This window comes from Pyrus communis, chromosome 1, assembly GCF_963583255.1.
Source record: "Pyrus communis chromosome 1, drPyrComm1.1, whole genome shotgun sequence".
Taxonomy (NCBI): Eukaryota; Viridiplantae; Streptophyta; class Magnoliopsida; order Rosales; family Rosaceae; genus Pyrus; species Pyrus communis.
The window spans coordinates 13800260-13821529 of record NC_084803.1 but is presented as its reverse complement, the minus strand read 5'-3'; the positions used below and the strand labels follow the sequence as shown (position 1 = coordinate 13821529).

The window sequence follows — 21270 nt, the reverse complement described above, 5'->3', positions numbered from 1 at the left end:
GTACACTTCGCAGTTCTACAAAATTAGATCACAATGGTGAAATGTTATCTAATCCCTCTAAATATAACTCTATAGTTGGTGGCCTCCAATACCTTACCTGGACTAAACCTGATATTTCATTTGCTGTAAATCAGGTGTGTCAGTTTATGCATGCACCCACAGTTACTCATATGCAAGCAGCAAAATGAATTTTAAGATTTCTAATGGGTACTATATCTCATGATCTTGTGTTTAAACAAGGTCCTTTCAATCTTTCTGCCTACTCAAATACAGATTAGGCTGGCTGCACATTTGATCGAAGATCTACTAATATTTTTTGTGTATTTTTGGGTTCTAACTTGATTAGCTGGTGTGCAAAGAAACAAACAACAGTGGCTCGTTCATCCATTGAGACAAAATATAGGTCTTTGGCTCAAACTGCTGCAGAAATTACTTGGATATGCAAAGTACTGAGATATTTTGGTTTTCCTACGTCTGCAAAACCCACTCTCTGGTGTGATAACATTTCAGCCATATCTCTTGCTTCTAATCCTATTTTTCATGCTCACACTAAACATGTTGAAATTGATTATCACTATATCTGGGAATTGGTTCTTGCCAATTTAATCAAGGTTCAATATGTGTGTAGCCAAGATCAGATTGCTGACATTCATACAAAGTCATTGTCCAAAAACAGGTTTCAGTTTCAATAATCCAAGTTCTCACTTAGAACTCTCCCTTCTTCCAAGTTCGACTTAAGGGAGTGTAAAGATGAAGATGACATGTCATAACAAAGGCAGTTATTAGTTTGTTGTAATGTATTCTATTTTGGTTAGTTATAGTGTAAATAGTCAAAGACTATATATTAGTGGTTGCATTCTTCATTTGTTGAATTAATGAGAATGATACTTTTCTTAGTGTCTAACAAAAGTTTTCAGAGAAAGCCTTGAGTTTCTATAGGTTTAGCCTCACAATTGGCTAGCAATAATGTGGTTCAAATTCGCCATTAACGAGAATCGAATCGAAACAAAGACCTCTCACTTACTAGAGAAGAGGAATACCATTAGACTGTAGTACTAAGTGACTTATGTAAGTGAGAGGTTTTATGTTTGAATTTTGGAATGACGAGTTTACAATCAATTTATTCTTCCACTCTTTGGTGTAAAATAGATCATGTATTAAAATAAAAAAAATTAAAGACTTGTTCGAGATTGCTATAAAAAATGACTGAAAATGCATTTTACACCGTCGAAAGTGAGACAATTTTTTTAGAAAATACCAGAAAAGCACTTGTTGAAGAAACATGTTTTTTTAGCGATTACTTGGACGCTTAGGAAATTTTTTTACATGCATATATAAAAGCCCTTTTAGATAAAAGCACTTGCGAACAACAATGATTTCTTTGTAATTAGCCCCTAAAGAGGCACTAATTGCACATTTTACTTATTAGTAATGGGCGCAAGGTAAAGAAGTCATTCCATCTCTTACGGTGTGTTTACAAAACGGGAGAGGAGTAGGGGGAACAAAATTGCACTCCTTTGGAAGGATTCCGACGTTTACTAACACATAGGGAATAAAAAAAAGCGTGGGGTCCACCTAAAATCCGGAACTGAATTCCGGAATTACCTGGAATTGAATTATCGAGATGGAGCTAGTATTTGGATTCTAGGGAGAAGCCTTCATCCGGAATCAAATATTTCTTTCCAAAATACCCTTCCATCTTATGGTTGTCCTCCGCCATCCTCTCCAGCAGCCTTATGAAGCATCTCTCTGTTGTCTTTCACAATCCTTTCACTAAATCCAACCTCAACAAGAAGTTATAAGGCCTCAATTCGTCCATTTTGCCTAACATAATCTCCAATCATTTCGAACTAGCTTTGTAATCGATCCGCGCTAGACCATGATTTGCCGACGAGACCGCTCCGCACTGGACCATGACTTGCCGATCTATGGGTGGTGGCTATGGGGGTAAGTGGGGTGGAGGGCAAGGAAAGGCGGGGATTGGGGAGGGCTGTTGCGGCTGGGAAAAGGATGAGAGGGGTGGTGCGGGGAAGACAAACAATGGGTTTTTTGTGGTGGGGAAGAAGCAAATGGAAATAAGTTAAATACTCTTTAATTATTTTTATATAGATAAATTTTGGTATATAAAATTAGTTTGATTAATTTTTTTTTTTTGAACAATAAATTAGTTTGATTAATTAGTATAAATATAATTTATTTATATAAGGGTAATTTAGTAATCAAGCTAGTTTTAATTTCGATTCCAGTGAATTAGTAAATAACTTATATGGAATCAACATCATTCCTCTTCGATTCCAGACAATTTTAGTAAACAACTTCTACGTGAATCTGATTCTGCTTCTACCTCATTCCAATTCCTCTTCAATTCAATTTCTCCTTAATTCAATTCCTCTAAATTTGATTATGGATTAATAAAAGCGCTCTTAATATTATCAAATGGGTAGTTCGTTTATCTCACATTTGAACTAGATAAAATTTACAATTGATATAATTTCAAATAAGTAAACATGAATCACTCTAATCAATACATTTCAAATGTGAACAGTATAAATAGTCACTTTAACTAAAACGAATGTGCTTCCATATATATATGGCCAAATTGGATAAATAATCCCTATGATTATAAGGTATTCGGAAGATAGCTCATGTAGTAGAAAAACTCGGATTTAAACTCTTGTGGTGTACTCCGTTAGCAAATTTAGTTCAAAAATGATTTTTCTGTTATCTGTCTGTTAATACATAAGTAAAATTGTACTTTTGTACACCTTCTTCTTCCTCGTCTTTCTACTGTCCAATGTATAAGAACAAGGTCTGTAATTTGTACTTTCACAACGACATGTCCGAGAAGTATGGATAATGAATAAAGTAAATAAAAACGAATGACAAACCCGCTTCAATGATCTTATCAACTTTAGCTTCACTGATTCCTTTGATTTGCAGAAGATCCTTCCTGGGAGAGTAAGCAACGGCTTCGACCGTGCAAAGACCCGCATCTTTAAGTTTCTTTACATCAATGGAAGCTATGCCAGACACCTTGAATCCAAAAACATTAAAATCAGCAACTAAAAATGATTGCTGCTTTGATCAAAATTTATCATTACAAAGTGAAAGTACGTAATCCAGATTCTCAATTTCTTCCAAGCTAGGAACAACCAATCTGTAAATAACCAAAATGACCAAACCCATATGAAATTGGTAGCCAAAACCAGGTCTGTTGCTGGATAGGTTTTCTCATAGTGGGTAAAGAACAAAACCCAACAATAATTTACAGTAAATCGCAAAACCCATATGAAATATATCTTTAACAACAATTCACAGAAATTCGAACCTAATTTCATAGAAAATGAAAACCCATTTCTTAAATTTCGAAGGGAACAAAGAATCTAAACAATTCACAGAAATTCGGCCGGATTTCTTCGAGTTCGCCTTGTTGTTGGGCAGTCTTTTGATTGCTCTGCTGCTCCATTGCCCTGCTGATTGTAGCTCTGCGACGACAAAGACGACGATGTGTACTGACGCGAAGACGCAGAAGGAGAAAGAGCAGAGATGATGGGGAAGGTGGAGGGAATTGGTATTTTAAAAAGCGTTTTAGGGGCGCCAAAGCAACACAGAGCTTGTCGGGGAAGCTTTGAAGGTGCTCCTTGAATATTGATTGACTTGAACGAACCGCCGAGGAGCTTGTTCGAATCGGCTCGGCGGCGGGTTCAAGACTTATTGGGGCGGTCAGGGAAACAGCAGGTATTCCAATGGTGACGAGTCAACGGATTCGAAGTGGGGTCAGAGGAAGGAAGGTGGGTGGGTTTGGGAAGGAATCGAATCGAGATGAACCTAGCGGATGAGGTTGATGATTGGGGCGCTGCGAAGAAATCGATGCCGGGAAATTCCTTTGAGAGGAGGGAGGGAGCGAGGAGGAGAGGTAGGTTTTTTGGGTGGGTCACAGTCTAAGGGCTGATTTGGTATTGCTGTGCTTTGAAAAAAAACTGTTTCTGCTGTGCTGTGAGAATAAGCAGCTATGAAATAAAGCAGCAGAGTGTTTGGTAAACTTTTTTGTAAAAGTGCTTTTGGAAAAAAAAAGCAGTATTAGAGTGTTTGGTAAACTTTTATCTAAAACAGATGTGAAAAAAAGCCGGTTTTTCAAAGCTAGGTTTTGCAGCTTCTTGTTTTTGGCTTTTTTTTCATCCAAAACTGTGAAAAAAAGCTGAAGCTGAGTGTTTACCAAACACGAAAACAGCTCCCAGCTTTTTTTGATAGCAGTTTTTTTCAGAATCACCTCAGTACCAAACCAGGTCTAAGGCTGATGAATGCGACAGCTGTGTCGAATAAGAATGCACATGTCAAAGTACAATTTTACTCCTATACTAATAGATAGTTAACTGAAAAATCACTTTTGGATTAAGGAGGGTGTATTCAATAGAAAATTTGAAAGATTTTAATGGATTTATAAATTCATAGATTTTTATGAAGTTTCACTGATTTGTAGAGATTCCATATAAAATTTTGATTCAATTCCATTGAAATCTGATGGGAAGATGTGAGATTTGTGAATGCTTAAAATAGACTACAAAATCTCTCCAATTCCCTCTAATTTCTCAATTTTTCCAAATTCTTTAAATGCTAATTCTAATTGAATACACCTGAAATGTTATAAACTACTTTAAAGTTCTAATTGAATACATCCAGATTTTTAAATATTTTAATAAATTATCTTAAAATCTTAATTAAATACACATTGAAGTTCAAAGAATCACTTAAAATCCATATTGAATACCCTTGGATTCATTAAAAGAATTAAAATCCCTCAAAATTCCAATTTAATACACCCCATAAATTTGCTAACAGAGTACATCCCATGAGTTTGAATCCACAGAGGTTATCTTCCGAATACCTTATGACCACATGAATCATTTATCCTATTTGACCTATATATATATATATATATATATATATATATATATATATGAATTCAAATCATTTTCTCGCAGTTTAGATTTGTTTAGAGCAATCACACAACATTCCAATTTCCAAATGCGCCTTCTTGTGTAAAATGTTCTTCAATATCCCAAACGTGTATATATATATATATATATATATATATATGAATTCAAATCATTTTCTCGCAGTTTAGATTTGTTTAAAGCAATCACATAACATTCCAATTTCCAAATGCGCCTTCTTGTGTAAAAAGTTCTTCAATATCCCAAACGTAGGTATGAAGACGAAAAATTGGAAGGGTGGTGACAAAACTGTAATTTCACATACCCAAAGCGCCTATCTATATAAACCCCTAAATACCCGATTCGAAAAATCAAAATCCCTCTCTCACTCGGTTATTTCCTCCAAACGCCCCGCCAATTCCACAACCGCCTCTCACTCCGTCGTCAATCTCTCGTCAAATTTCCAATCTACCCTTCCCTCGCCGTCGTCCTCCTTCCCGAAAGACACACGCCTATCCCTAGGGTTTCTGAAAATGCCCGTGAACCTGACGCCGAACGCCATCGCGGCGGTGATAGGCGGCGACTTGAATTTGAAGCCGTTGTTGCAGGTGGTCGATATTAAGCTCATCGGCACGCAGGAGAGGTACCGATTCATGGTCTCCGACGGCGTTTCGTCTCAGCATGCCATGATCTCTTCGCAGCTCAACGACCGAATCAAGACCAACCGTGTCCAGATAGGTTCCGTCGTCCAGCTCACCGAGTACATTTGCACCGTCCTCCAGAACCGCCAGTCAGTCTCTCTCTCTCTCTCTCTCTCTCTCTCTCCCTCTCCCTCTCTCTCTCTCTCTTTATATATATATATATCATTTTCAATTTTTGATTAATTTACATTAATTTTGATTGTTAAATGAGATTTTGCTTGTGATTAGAATGTGATAGTGATAACATTACGATGCTGATTCAAGTAGTTGAATTGAGATTTTGGAATCAACTGAATGCTATAGAGTCTGCATCTGAGCTGATTATACTGTGGCTGATTGAGCTATGATCAGATGCGATTTTCGTTTCGGGAAATCTAGTTTTCGAAATTTGATTAAATCAATTTATGAGCTCACATAAATTGTGTGTAATGAAATGTCCTGGTTTTGTTGGACTGGCAGTTTGTGGCTTGTATCTGATAATTGAGTAGTTTATTTTGTTTGTGCGGATTTGTGCTAGTTAGCTGTTATGTGGAACTCCGTGCTTGATGTTCATCCAACTCGAGAAATGAGGTTCATTTGTATTGGATAAAAGAGAACTTAAAATTATCTAACTGGAGCTTAAAATCGACGTAAGTTGCAAAATGAATGTATAGAGTCGGCACATTTTGATACAAGAACTTCTACATCTCCGTTTCATTATTTTTTACGGTTTCCTGTTTTGAAGTTTGCAGCAAGTTTTGACATTGTACTCTTTGTACAGGGTTATTGTTGTGCTGAACATGGAAACTATCATACTGAACTGTGACATTATTGGGAATCCAAAACCATATGGTGCACCTAATTCAGATGCTCCAAATGCATTGCCTAATGGCAGTTTTCAGCAGTCAGCCAGTAATCATATGACTTTGCAAAATCCTATTCACAATGGGCAGAATATCAGACCTACTTTTCATTCCGAGAGGCCGAATGTCAGACCTCGTCTTCATCCTGAAAGCTCTGCACACAATGCGCCAAATATTCGAACTACTGTTCAACCTCCTTACCAACCACCTCCACATTACAAAAATCGTGGTCCAATCATGAAGAATGAGGCACCAGCACGGATCATTCCCATTAACGCTCTGAATCCTTATCAGGGAAGATGGGCTATCAAGGCAAGGGTCACAGCAAAAGGGGACCCCCGTCGGTATAATAATGCTAAAGGCGACGGTAAAGTTTTCTCTTTCGACCTGCTTGACTCTGAAGGAGGGGAAATAAGAGTTACCTGCTTCAATGCTGTTCTTGACCGCTTCTATGATATTATTGAGGTTGGCAGAGTTTACTTGATTTCAAAGGGAAGCTTGAAACCTGCACAGAAGAATTTCAACCATCTGAAGAATGACTGGGAGATAACTTTGGATGCAAGTTCAACTGTGGACCTCTGCCCTGATGAAGATGGTTCCATACCAACGCAAAACTTCGACTTCAGGCCGATTAGTGAAATTGAAAATGCTGAAAGTAATTCTATTGTTGATGTTATTGGTATTGTGATATCTGTCAATCCTTCTGTTCCTATCATGAGGAAGAATGGTATGGAAACTCAGAGAAGAATTCTGAATCTAAAGGATTGGTCGGGCAAGAGCGTTGAGCTAACCCTTTGGGGGGATGTCTGCAACAGGGAAGGTCAAAAGCTTGAAGAGATGTTGGCTTCTGGGTTTTCCCCAGTTTTAGCTGTTAAAGCTGGGAAGATTAATGATTTCAGTGGGAAGTCCGTTGGAACAATTCATTCTACACAACTATTTATAAACCCAGAAATTTCTGATGCTCTTACCTTGAGAGACTGGTTTGACCGAGGGGGCAAGGATACTGCTTCTGTCTCCATTTCTAAAGACTTTGTTCCAGGAGGAACTAAGAATGAGATACGCAAAACCATTTCTCAGATTAAGGATGAAGGTCTTGGAAGATCAGATAAGCCAGACTGGGTCACTGTGATGGCGACAATATCTTTCATTAAGACAGATTCTTTCTGTTACACAGCCTGTCCCTTGATGATTGGAGATAGGCAGTGCAATAAAAAGGTGTCGAGGTCAGGAAACAGAGGATGGCAGTGTGACAGGTGCAATCAAGAATTCGAGGAGTGTGATTATCGGTATCTTCTTCAGGCCCAAATTCAAGACCATACAGGATTGACTTGGGCGACGGCTTTTCAGGAAACTGGGGAAGAGATCTTGGGTTGCTCAGCAAAGGAGCTGTACTTGTTGAAGTACGAAGAGCAGGATGATTCAAGATTTGGAGACATAGTCCGGAGCAGTATCTTTAACCAGTTTCTGTTCAAGCTTAAAATCAAAGAGGAGACGTATGGCGATGAGCAGAGGGTGAAGATCACCATAGTGAAGGCGGATAAGGTGAACTATTCTTCAGACAGCAGATACATGCTTGATATGATTTCGAAATATTCTAGGTAATGTACACGATCGAGTTAAATTTTAACGGATGTAGCTCAGTTGCCACTGATTGCAATGTTTGGAGTGGTTACATTTCTATTCGGCAAGTTTACACAGAAATTGAGATTATTATCTAGCGACTGTGAAGCAGATTAGCATTTATATAGTAGGCACTGTAAAACGTAGGTGTATTCCCCGGGGACAATATAAATTTCTGCATTGAGTTCATGGTGTTTTCGTTCTTTGTTCGTTTTCCGTTGCCCTCTATGATTTCCTTCTTCTGTGATTGCATTGTGTTTCGAATTGTTGCACAAAAGTCGAAAAACGAAAGACGAGATATCAGAATTCACAGTTTTTCAGCCAAATTACGAGTCGAATAAGAGTCACATATTACACACATGGAAAACAGACATAAACATTACATAACAGATACAATAAGATAGAAAAATCATCAATATCCTCAGCCTCTCTTAACAGGGTCGAAATTGGACACACCAACTACAGCACCGATGATCACAACAGCTACAACGCCACCGGCCGCAATACTGAGCAAGAAGTTCTTCAGAGAAGGAGAAACTCCCGAGGCCGCTTCGGCCACCTCCGGGATCACCATTGAGGCGGTGAGCGCGGCCGCCGTGATTCCAGTCACCGCCTTCTCCTTCAACGAAGCCCTGACTAGGAGCCTCCCGCTCGATTTTGACGCCGCGGGTGCCAGTGCCTTTGAAGGCCTTAGTGGCAGTGGCTTGAAGAAGCACCCAGCGGAGGACTGGATCCTCTTTTGGGTTGCATTGGTCAATGGCATGGCCATTGTAACTGCTGTGGTTGATGCCATTTTCTCTCTCTAGCTTGGTTTTCTCTCTCTAAAAGCAGCCGTTTTTTTCTTCGTGAAATTTTTGTGTCAGATTGAGCTGCTTCTTGGTAGATAGAGTGATAGAGGTAGAGGAAGGAGCTGATTAATGAGGGGTGGGAAGATTGCCATTTATCTTTGTCCGACGTGGCAGGTTCCCAATTGGGATTGGTGGATAAGGTTATCTTATCCTATTGGGGATTTGGGTTGGTTCTGAAATTTGAACCACCCTTCTCATTCGAATAGTCTAATGGTATCAAACCTACCACTATATTAGTGACTGCAAAAGGATACTTAATCGTGATTTATATATAGCTTATTCTCTGTTTAGCTGTTTTTAATCCTTCAAACGTTGTTAAAATGCTAAAGTCCGTCTTATGTCACGATGAAGCTGTGAGTTGCACTGTCTCGTTGTTCTCATTTTGAAAAAGTATCGTGCACTCAAATCGAACACCAAAAATTTAGAAAACACCATTCTCCGCAACTAACCTAATTTTGCTGTTTGAATCATCTCGTCCAGCCCCTCGTCAGTATCCCTCTAAATAGGTAATTAAAAAGCACTAAAACATTGATCGGACAAAAGGCCACTAAATCATGTCCGTTTGATATAACCTGTATTAGTCTTAAGGTTGATAATTTTTTATTTGCTACTAGCCTATTAAAGGTGGAATGGGGTCAACAAAATCCGAGAGCTCAGACGTGCTTTTAATTTGACACCAATAAAAGGTGATAATAAATCACTTTAATCTCATGCTTTAATTTGGTCAATATTTTAACATCACGCTGATTACAAGCTAAACGTAACAACCATTCACATTAATCTCATGTTTTAACTCAGTCCTCAATGTACATATTACTTGTAATCGAAGGAATTGAAAAGGGTAGAGAGGAAGAAAACTCTGAGTTTATGCATAAATCAATTTTTACAATTAACATAAATACGTTTAAAATTTGTATAAACATTTCTAAAAGTACAACATCGTGTTTCCACCAGCTCTCTCAAATCTCAGTATCTCTCAGCGTGGAGGCTTCTTCCACTGAGCATTCTTCATCGAACTCATCCATACCAAGTGCAGTTCAATCGAACAATCGAAAACTTCCCCGAGATGAATTCTAACACATCCTACATTTTTATTTTTGTTCTGATGAGATTTGTGGCTACTTCATTTACACCTCCCGCCATCAAATGCGATGAAAATTTCAAGTTAATGCCATGAGCCATAAGATGTGTACTTGCAGCTTACACAGAAACAATCACCGCCACGTGGGTGGAAGTTCTGCAGGGGATGATCTGACATAGCGGAGATGAACTTCTTGAGGCAGCAGGTGATATTTTATACCAAGATCTTTGAACATTTTCTTCAGCTCTAAGACCGAATCGGATTCTTGTCACCATAGTTTTGAAAGTTCATGGTATGTGTAACATAAAGAGCCATTTTCATTTTGTTCGAGTCCTCAATATCCTTAACCACCACGATATGGCCAGGACGCCAGTGCTGTCTTGCTGTCCAAGTACCTGAAATATTCAATTCTCTTCAACAACTCATTTCTATCGATCAGAGGTGCGCTTATGCCAGTGGATGTTCATGTAACAGCAATGCAAAATCACAGGCAAACAGTTCCCGTATCAAAAGAGAAGCAAAACGAAAACAAGAAGCTATATAACCACCATAAGATGCAAAACAGATAAATAAATAGTTACACTAGGATACCAGAATCACCCAAACAGAACATTTTTATCAACGAATCCAATCGAGAATCCTAGCTAGCAGCTTTTAAACTCTATCTGTTCCAAGGATCCTAAACTCTAATATTGCATGTCATGCTAATGTGAGCAATAGCGCCACCAGGTTCAAATAATTTGCTAAATTCCGCTGACAACGCAACATGCCTTTATAAGTTGGTTTTGTTAGCTGAGAGAGCCTCTATATATAGATGCAATTTGAATCCAATAAATAATTGAGAAGTAGAACAAGTTGAAGTCAACATACTCTTCAACAATGAGCTGTCAGGTTTCAATATGTCAAGTAAAGTTGTTTTAGTAGAAGTAAAAAGTTAATTGAAGAATGAGGATTTCCAAGTTACCCGTACTCCCTCAACAACACAACGGTCCCCTACATCAAAAGGGTGCCTCACAAAGACGAATATGATCGCTTCAAACACGGTTTTAGCAGTATTACCAAATACAAACACCACTAGTAAAATCTGAGATGATATAAAAACCAGTATGTTTGTCGTAAAAAATCCCACTAGAAGTAGCCACACGACAATGATCACCAGAAGCAAAACCCCTGAGGCAAGCCTATTCAGCTTCTCTATTGCTGTTTTAGTGTCATTTAAGGAACGTGCCAGCGATTTGCGTTCAAGGTAAACATTCACCTGAAAACAACAATAATGTTAAGAGCCCTTCATTTTAAATCGAATGTTGCTGAAAAAGACTTGAAAATTGAAATCCAACGGTTACAACATGTAGAATTAAGATCCTATCAACGGTAGTTTTGAAGACTTATACGTGTGACAGCGGCATATCACAAGAAGTATGCAAAGTGTAGTTTGTGGTAGCTTATACATTATAGCTTTCTCAGTGAGAAGTGCATAGAATGAAAGAATAAAAAATTTCAGACAAAACAAAACAATTAGAATTTACCAGTCAGTTCTTCAAAGCTTTTCTCTTGATCTTGCCAGTTTCTGCTACCCCTTCAAACAGGGTTAAAACAATATCGACCTCCGCCTTTTTCATGAAGCGCAAGAGGTCATCTTCCTCAATGTACCTAGTCCATTTAACCATGAAAATAGTGAGAAATTAAAGACAAATAAGTCATCAAACTTTTCGAAAAATAAAAAAATGAAATTCTTAGTTGTTGCTACGGTTGGTGACATTCAGGAAAATATCATAAGCCACAGCCTTTGCTTCCACTCACTAGTAATCTCCTCACCTTTCTGCTCACTCTCCTCATCACAAGACTATCAAGTGTGTTGGAGATGGTAGATAACCCGGATCTCCTTACTACATTAATCAACCCTTTCAGGGTCCAAGCAGAAATTTTCTTTTGGTTCATCTTTTTGAGCTTTTCTACATTAATCACCTCCTCTTTGGCCCCTTCCTTCCCCTCCTTTTTCCCTCCCTTCAAACGTTTGAAACTCAACTGACCGCTACTTGGGATCCTCCCAACTCTTTCTGCCATTTCCATCAGTGAAATATCGATTCTTGAATGCGATCAAAGAATCTATTGCATTGGAATGAAGAAGCTACTACTTTGACAGACAAATTCTTCACCAGCCATATGGCGGCTCCAATCAGGCCCGAAGCCAGACCTTGTGCAAAATAACCTAGGATCCAGGCTTTTCTTGACCTCTTCACTCCGCGGTCAAACAACAAACTCCATGCCAGAAGAACCAAACCCAACCAAATAAAAATCTGTACACTTCTCTTCAACCCGTAAACAAAATACAAAACATTCTTCTTAAGCAAAAAGTTCAACTCAATCACGAAAACCAGAACATTGATAAACCATTCTGTGACCAATCTACCACACAAAACAACCAACACCACCAAGATAGACCATTTCCACAATTCCAACCCCCAATACATCTTTTTTTTTTCAACTTAGGAGCAGTCAAACAAGCAATAAAAAACACAACAATGTAAACAAATGCAATCAACTCAATTAATGCCAACCTTTTCATCTTCTTACCAATCCAGAAGACAAATCCTGACGTTTTTTTTATGAATGTGTAGAGTTGTTTTGGCGCTGGAAAATATTGACAGACTCCGGCTGACAGTGGGAGAGAGAAGTCTCAGAGAAGAAGAGACTTCCGTTGTGTTTGTTCTCACCCGCCAAATATTAAGGAATCTCCTTTAAACAAAACAAAAACACATTTGTTAGAAATTGATACATCGGAAAGTGGGCCTCCTGTGCATGTGGAAGACAGTGGGCATGCTGAATTGAGACCGTCTGATGCTGACAGCCCTCGTGGGCTTCTCCCTCCTGCCGCCTGCCCAAATGGGCTCAAATGACAATCCCCCTCACACTCCTTCAGTACCGGTCAATGATTTAACGGATATCTTTAAGGTAATTACTCACCCATAAATTAGTAATCACTTTATGTGTTACCTTCTAGACAGAATTGAGGAAAATTGTCAGACATGTACTCTCCAAAAGAGCTCTATTGCAAAATATATCTCCACTCATCGACTCTTGTTAAAATATTGTGCAATTGTTCAACATATGGACACTGTCAAAAAATACCTACAAGAATGGAAGAAACCTTGAAAGATCCGAAATGGATAGAGGCAATGCAAATGGAGATGGAAGCATTACAGAAGAATAATACATGGATTGTAGTTACTCTTCCCAAAGGAAAAAAGTCAGCGGGATATAAATGGGTGTATACTATCAAACATAAGGCTGACGAAACAATTGATAGGTACAAAGTTAGGTTAGTGGTCAAAGGGTATGCACAAACTTTTGGTGTTGACTATCAAGAAACCTTTGCTCCAGTTGCAAAAATGAATACCATTAGAGTTTTGCTATCTTTTGCTGCTAGTTTTGATTGACCTCCATGACAATTTAATGGAAAAAATGCATTTCTGCATGGGGATTTAAAAGAGGAGGTCCATGCATTTTCCACCAGTATACAAAGCTGCAAACTCTAGTGGGAAAGTGTGTAGATTCCAAAAGGCACTGCATGGTCTCAAGCAGTCACCTAGAGCATGGTTTGGGAGATTCACTTAGGCCATGAAAAAGTACGGCTACCGATAGGGGAACTCGGATCATACTTTATTCATCAAACACAATGATGGTAAAGTTACTTTGCTCATTATATATGTGGATGGTATGATTGTCATAGATGATGATACGAAGGAAATTGAACGGCTATAGAGGTACTTGGCCTCCGAGTTTAAAATGAAAGATCTAGGGGAACTTAGAAGTATTTTTTTAGTTATTGAAGTTGCTAGGTCTCGAGAAGAGATATACTTGTCACAACGAAAATACATGTTGGATTTGCTATCCGAAACTGGCATGTTGGTTGGCATGTAAATCAGTGGATACTCCAATTGTGCAGAATCATCGTCTTGCAATCTATCAAGATCAAGTCCCAATAAATAAGGAGAGGTATCAAAGGTTAGTGGGAAAATTGATTTATTTGTCACTCACTAGGCCATACATTGCTTATGTAGTAAGCGTGGTGAGTCAATTTATGCATGCACTAAGTGAGGATCAAATGTCAGGGGTAATGCGGATCTTGAGTTATTTAAAGGGAGCAATGGGAAAAGGTCTTAAGTACAAAAAGCATGGACACATGGAGGTCGTAGGATATATTGATGTTGATTGGGCTGAGTATATTACTGATAGACGGCCTACATCAGGATATTTTATGTTCATAGCTGGTAATCTGATTACTTGGAGAAGTAAGAAACAGAATGTGGTGGCAAGGTCGTCAGCAGAAGCCGAATACAGGGGAATGGCTCTAAATTATTGACCAGAAAGTATAAGTTGTATTATTTTTGAGGTTGTTCAATTTTCATTTGCTACTAGCCTATAATGGGCTAGAGTGTGCTTTACAAAATCCGAGAGCTTAGGCATGCTTTTAATCTGACACCAATAAAAGGTGATATAATAAATCACTCACGCTCTCAACTTATTCACCAACACTAAACCACTTTAGCTCTTGTTTCAACTTGGTCAATACTTTTAACATCATGCTCAGTTATAAGCTAAACGCAACAACTAATCACTTTAATCTCATGTTTTAATATTGAAACTCGGCCCTCAATGTACATATTGCTTCTCATCAAAGGAATTGAAAAGGGTAGAGAGGAAGAAAACTCTGAGTTCATGCATTGAAATTAGTCAATTTTACAATTAACATAAATACATTAAAAAATTGTATAAACATTTCTAAAAGTACGACATCGTGTCTCCACCAGCTATCATAAATCTCAGTATCTCAACGTTTCCTACATTTTTATTTTTGTTCTGATGAGATTTGTGGCAACTTCATTCGCACCTTCCCATAGCAAATGCGACGAAAATTTCAAGTTAATGACATGAGTCAGAAGATGCGTATTTGCAGCATACACAAAGTTTGAAAAGACGTTAAGCGCTAATCGGATATTAGGATGGGGCCTAGCGCCTAGGTGGCTAGGCAAGGTCTAGTCATGCGCCTAGGCGAACTAGGCAGATTTAATTAAATCTATTATATTTCGTATAAATAAGTGTCTGTTTATACTTAAAATATATATGATTTCATCATAAACTACAAAATAGAATTACATATATATGAGCTATTGGAACATAATGAAAACATAGGGAACAAGTATAAAATGAATGTTCCTTTAAGTATTCAACAAGTCTCTTCCAATTTATTGAAAAAATAAAAAATAAAATGAAAGTTATCTATTTTCTGTCTAAGTGAGTCGCAACCTAGACAAGTGTCTAGGTGGGTCTAAGCGGGCTAGGCGGGTGCCTAGATGGTTTAGGCGGGCGCCTCAGTAAGTCTAGGCGCCCTTTCTTAATTTTCAAACACCTAAGCATTAATCAGGGCAGTGGCCAACTGCCTAACGGGCGCTAGGCGGGGGTTTTTAGAACAGTGAGCATACACAGAAACAATCACCGCCATGTGGGTGGAAGTTCTGCAGCGGATGATCCGACATAGCGGAGATGAACTTCTTGAGGCAGGAGATGATATTTTATACCAAGATCTTCAAATATTTTCTTCAGCTCGAAGATCAAATCTGATCTCCGACTGGTCTTGTCGCCATAGTTCTGAAAGTTTATGGTATGTGTAACGTAAAGAGCCATTTTCATTTTGTTAACGTCCTCAATATCCTTAACCACCACGCTATGGGCAGGACGCCAGTGCTGAGTCTTGCTGTCCAAGTACCTGAAAATATTCAATTTTCTTCAACTCATTTCTAGCGATCAGAGGCGCGCTTATGCCAGTGGATGTTCATGTATAGAGAACATATGACAGGAAACCAGAAATCTTAACAGGAGTGCAAAATCACAAGTAAACAATTCCCGTACCAAAAGAGAAGCAAAACGAAAAAAAGGAGCTATATATCCACCAAAAGATACAAGACAGATGAATAAAAAGTTATGCTAGGATAGCAGAATTACCCAAACAGAATAATTTTATACGAATCCAATCGAGAATCCTAGCTAGCAGTATAACAAGTTGAAGTCAACATACTCTTTTATTCTGGCTTTTAGAGCCACAATGGTCTCAACCTTCGTAGAAACGTCAATGGTAAAATCAACAGAATCACCCATCTCCGGGCTCCTATAGAAGTTGCTGATGGGTTTACTAGCCAGTACTGAATTTGGATAGAAAACTTTCTCGTTGTCAGATCTTAAGAAGACCGTTGTCAATATGTTCATCTCTTCAACAATAAGCTGTCAAGTTTCAATACGTCAAGTAAAGTTCTTTTAGTAGAAGTAAAAAGTTATTTGAAGAATGAGGATTTCGAAGTTACCTGTACTCCATCAACGACACAACGGTCCCCTACATCAAAAGGGTGCATCACAAAGACGAATATGATCGCTTCAAACACAGTTCTAGCAGTATTACCAAATACAAACGCCAGCGTTAAAAACTGAGATGCTATAAAGACCAGCATGTTTGTCGTGAAAAATCCCATCACAAGTAGCCACACGATAATGATCACCAGAAGCAAAAACCCTGAGGCAAGCTTATTCAGCTCCTCTATTGCTGTTTTAGTGTCATTTAAGGAATGCGCCAGTGATTTGCGCTCAAGGTAAACATTCACCTGAAAATAATAATAATTTTAAGAGCCCTTCATTTTAAATCGAACGTTGCTGGCTGAAAAAGACTTGAAAATTGAAATCCAACAGTTACAACATGTAGAATTAAGATCCTATCAACGGTAGTTTTGAAGACTTATAACTATGTGTGACAGCGGGATATCACGAGAAGTATGCAGAGTGTAGTTTGAGGTAGCATTATACATTGTAGATTTCTCAGTGCAGAAGTGTCATGTAAACTCAACCTGCAACTTTTGCGCAGATGGGTGCATAGCATCAAAGAATAAAAAGTTTAAGATAAAAAAAGAACCAATTAGAATTTACCAGCCAGTTCTTCAAAGCTTTTCTCTTGATCTTGCCAGTTTCTGCTGCCCCTTCAAACAGAGGTAAAACAATGTCGACCTCCTCCTTTTTCATGAAGCGCAAGAGGTCATCTTCCTCAATGTACCTAGTCCATTACCATTAAAAAATAGTGAGAAATTAAAGATAAAGAAGTCATCTAAGGTTTGGATGAACGTTTTGAAAAATAAAAAATGAAATTCTTACTTGTTACTCTTGGCGACATTCAGGAAAATATCATAAGCCGCAGCCCTTGCTTCCCACTCACTAGTAATCTCCTTACCTTTCTGCTCACTCTCCTCGTCGTCAAGACTCTCAAGTGAGTCGGAGATGGTAGATAACCCCGTACTCCTTACGACATTAATCAACCCTTTCAAGGTCCAAGCAGAAATTTTCTCTTGGTTCATCTTTTTGAGCTTTTCTACATCAATCACCTCCTCTTTGGCCCCTTCATTCCCCTCCTTTTTCCCTCCCTTCAAAATTTTGAAACTCAACCGACCGCTACTTGGGGCCCTCCCGATTCTTTCTGCCATTTCCATCAGTGGAGGCCCGGAAAGGGTGCGGAGAACATACTGATGAAAGATTGATTCTTGAATCCGATCAAAGAATCTATTGCATTGGAATGAAGAAGCTACTACTTTGACAAACAAATTCTTCACCAGCCATATGGCCGCTCCAATTAGGCATGAAGCTAGACCCCGTGTAACATAACCTAGGATCCTAGAGGTTTTGCTTGACCTCTTCCCTCCGTTGTCGAACAACAAACCCCAAGCCAGAAGAACCAAACCCAACCAAATAAAAATCTGTACACTTCTCTTCAACCCGTACACAAAATACAAAACATTCTTCTTAAGCAAAAAGTTCAACTCAATCACGAAAACCAGAACATTGATAAACCATTCTGTGACCAACCTACCACACAAAACAACCAACACCAAGACACACCATTTCCACAATTCCAACCCCAAATACATCTTATTTTCCAACGTGGGTACAGTTATGCCAGCAATCAAAAACAAAACAATGCAAACAAATGCAACCAACTCAATCAATGCCAACTTTTTTATCTTCTTACCGGACTTCGCACACACCTTTAGCTTTGCAGTCTTATAAACCTCCTCATCATCGTCCTCCTCGCCACCGTCGACCAACGGTGTTCGTGGGGTTATCGAGGCGGACCTCAGAGCGTCTCTCGGTTTTGTGCCTGCGATTTTGGAGCTTGGCGATTCCACATTGGAGGAATTAGCAATTGACTTCAACTGGGGAAACGGCTCCATGAACCTCGACTTGGGCTTCGAGAAGACCGACCGCGAAAACGGAGCTTGCAGGGAACTGGGTTCGGTTGGGATTTTCGGCGGCTTCCCCGGCGGCGGCGTACGACTCAGCCTTGGGATTTCTGGCGAAGAAGAGCCGGAGACTCTGAGGCTCTGAAGCTCCGTCAGGTGAAGATTCAAGTCTCTGGTTTCATTGTTGTAACTTGTGGGCTCTTCGCCGGCCAAAATCTGCAAAACAACATCGTTTGTTCCGTTCTTCTCCCCCACGCCTTTTCCACCTTCCATTGTCACTTTTCTCCGCCACTGATTCAAGCTTTGATACTTATTTGGGCAGTGAGAAAAATATGAAAATACCCTTTGAATTTTCCGGGAAAGTTTTGAACTTTCTCGGGAATCTTTGCAATGTTGTCCGGAGAGAGACACAGCTCGAAGCAAACTTGCAGCACAGTGCTGTGCAATGTGAGTTTTATAGAGAGAGAGAGAGAGAGAGATTTAGTAGGATTCTATGGAAAAGGATTGTGTGACAAATTTTAACGTTTCCTTATCAATATACAAAATTGTTTCGTCTCTGGAAATTATTGACCAACTGACAGAGAGTGGAGGAGGCTTGCATTTTGTGGTTGTTATTAATTTCCCGGGTGATACCATTTAAGCCGGGAAATATTAACGAATTTAAACAAATCCAACCGCGTCCAAATAAAAAAAATAACATAAAAAAATATAGTGAGTTTTACCGAACTAATGAGAAAGAATAATGCTAGCGAGATTAAATTTGGAGGCAAAATTTATAGACTAAATAATGTGTTGCCAATAAGAATGAACACATTTATCAATGGTTAAGTAATAACCAATCATCAACTTCTGTGTCGTTTAGTTTTTCAAAATTTTGTTTACAAATTTAGTCTTTCTAGAATTATCCAATTTGGACATCATTATTTATAGTAGACAAAAAAAAAAAAGTAAAAATATTTGATTTATTCAACTTGAAAACTAAAGAAACATATTGAGAGTGTGAAAATTATTTTTTATAATAAAACTTTATAAACACAATCGAGCATACATCATTATTCTCAATTATACAATTAATCGCATTTATAGAGAAATTAATATAACAACTGATGATTTGTTACTTTAGCAAATACTTGTATGTTTTTTTTTTAGTTTTCCTTTTCTAGTAATTGTTAGGTTATTATATGATGAATAATACTCACGTTCACCGCATTGGGAAATGCACATATTTTACTTTTGGTGAATAATGTACTTTTATCGTATAAACGTCATAATCAGATCGTTTATTTTTTTAATCTTCATTTAAATGTCATCTTTACTAAAAAATTATTCAAATAGAAAAAATGTTTAATCATTCAAACTTATCAAGTAAATAGACGGAGCACTCAAATATTTGCAAAATTATCGAAACTTTTTGACGCGTGAGTTTACTATTCAGCTTTTGCGTTGCATGGGATGGGCGGGCATGTGGACGGTGCAACCTGTCAAGGAAATGGTCGACTTCAAATCAAATTATCCAACATGATATAAATACGTAACATGTTTTTTATGCTACCCAGTTATCTCACGTTTGGAGTTAGGTTTAGGGGTTAACAAATCTCATTTGCCTTCTGGATCAACTCTCTCTATTCAATTTTTTGTTTTGTCCAAGTCAAAGCTGTACGTGTTGTTTGATCAAATTCTTTGGCGAATATGGAATTCAACAGAAGTTGACAATGGCCGCTCATCTTTCCCAAAAAGACTACAGACTGTAGTGTCTTATATAAAGTCAATGGAAAAGATGAATAGTGATTCTGCAAGCTGGCCGTATGCGCGTAAAAGACCTTCTGCATTATTATCCGCGTGCGAAAAACAAATCAAGGCAAGTGATGAAGTAAAATAAATATTGGGCATCATGTAATATTTAATCTCCTTTGATATGATTTTAAAGATAAATGTTGAGAATTTTGCCTCCGTTAGAGAGAGAGGAAATGAGGAAATAGTAAGTTGGTTCTTTAATGCAAAAGTAAGTTGGTTCTTTAATGCAAAGGAAGGCTATGTTGGAATTATATCTAAATGTTATATCCATTTACATCAAATTAGCCTTCACATGCAGAAGTTATTTTGGAATTATATCTAATAATAAGTTGGTTCTTTAAGCAAAGGAAGGCTATGTTGGAATTATATCTAATAATAATTATTATATTATAATAATTTAAAATTTTGAATGAAAAATGTTTTATCTGTTTACAGCAAACTAGCCTTCATGCATGCGCTTACGCGCGTGCAGAAGACATTTTTTGAATTACGGCATGCTACGCGCGACTTACATGTTTTAAATGTATTTAATGCGTAAATTGACAAAAGGAAAGTCAAATATTTGAAGTAAATGAATAATCTTAGGTCATGCTAGAATAAACCTCTCATAAACTATTAAAGCAGCTGAATTCACATAATAAAATCGATCTATATAGAATTCATGTTATTTTTTTTTTTTCATGAAGTATTGTATAATAACGTTGAAAATAAACGGTTTTGACTATCATGCAATATTCCATAATGAAAAATAATAATAAAGAAAGTACATGATTGATACAGAAAAGTACAAATGATAGGTAGGTCGAATACCCAAATTATGGATTGGGTTTACATTTAAGGATTAGGATTCTCTCCCCTTCTTTTTCCATCCCTTTCTATCTCCTCCTCTCACATTCTCTTATTTTGTTTTTCTCTTGCTATAAAAAATTAATATAAGATGTTGACGTGACTTAACCGTGACCGTTCAAATAGGAGGGGAGGAAAATGAAGGAAAAAAAAGAGGAAAAGAATCCTACTCCTACATTTAAATCGTGCGTGGGAGTGTTGGAGACTTTAGATTAAAGATTGGGGTTCTACGAGTGAGTCATCTGCCTTACATTGGACATTGTTTCCTTGATTGCCTCATAATACACGTGGTACTTATAGAAGATCATGCAAATGATATATAATTGGGAAT

General features: G+C 38.0%; 3 protein-coding genes and 1 pseudogene across 3 annotated transcripts; 1 reads left to right on the top strand and 3 right to left on the bottom strand.

The window, feature by feature from the left end:
• The first annotated feature begins 5324 nt into the window (after positions 1–5324).
• On the top strand, positions 5325–8079 carry LOC137716136 (replication protein A 70 kDa DNA-binding subunit A-like). The gene is made up of 2 exons (XM_068455539.1): positions 5325–5724; positions 6396–8079. Exons 1-2 carry the CDS (start codon positions 5468–5470, stop codon positions 8077–8079), a joined length of 1941 nt encoding a protein of 646 aa, XP_068311640.1. The 5' UTR covers positions 5325–5467.
• Positions 8080–8395: 316 nt separating this feature from the next.
• On the bottom strand, positions 8396–8987 carry LOC137716146 (uncharacterized). Its single transcript, XM_068455551.1, has one exon. It carries the CDS (start codon positions 8888–8890, stop codon positions 8519–8521), a length of 372 nt encoding a protein of 123 aa, XP_068311652.1. The 5' UTR covers positions 8891–8987; the 3' UTR covers positions 8396–8518.
• A 1356-nt stretch (positions 8988–10343) lies between these two features.
• LOC137707664 (mechanosensitive ion channel protein 10-like) lies at positions 10344–12592 on the bottom strand (annotated as a pseudogene).
• A 2355-nt stretch (positions 12593–14947) lies between these two features.
• Positions 14948–18772, bottom strand: LOC137716998 (mechanosensitive ion channel protein 10-like). The gene is made up of 5 exons (XM_068456325.1): positions 17221–18772; positions 16999–17122; positions 16386–16679; positions 16103–16305; positions 14948–15793 (listed from the first exon to the last, which is right to left on the bottom strand). The coding sequence occupies exons 1-5, from the start codon at positions 18570–18572 to the stop codon at positions 15520–15522; spliced, it is 2247 nt and encodes a 748-aa protein (XP_068312426.1). The 5' UTR covers positions 18573–18772; the 3' UTR covers positions 14948–15519.
• Between the last annotated feature and the right edge of the window lie 2498 nt (positions 18773–21270).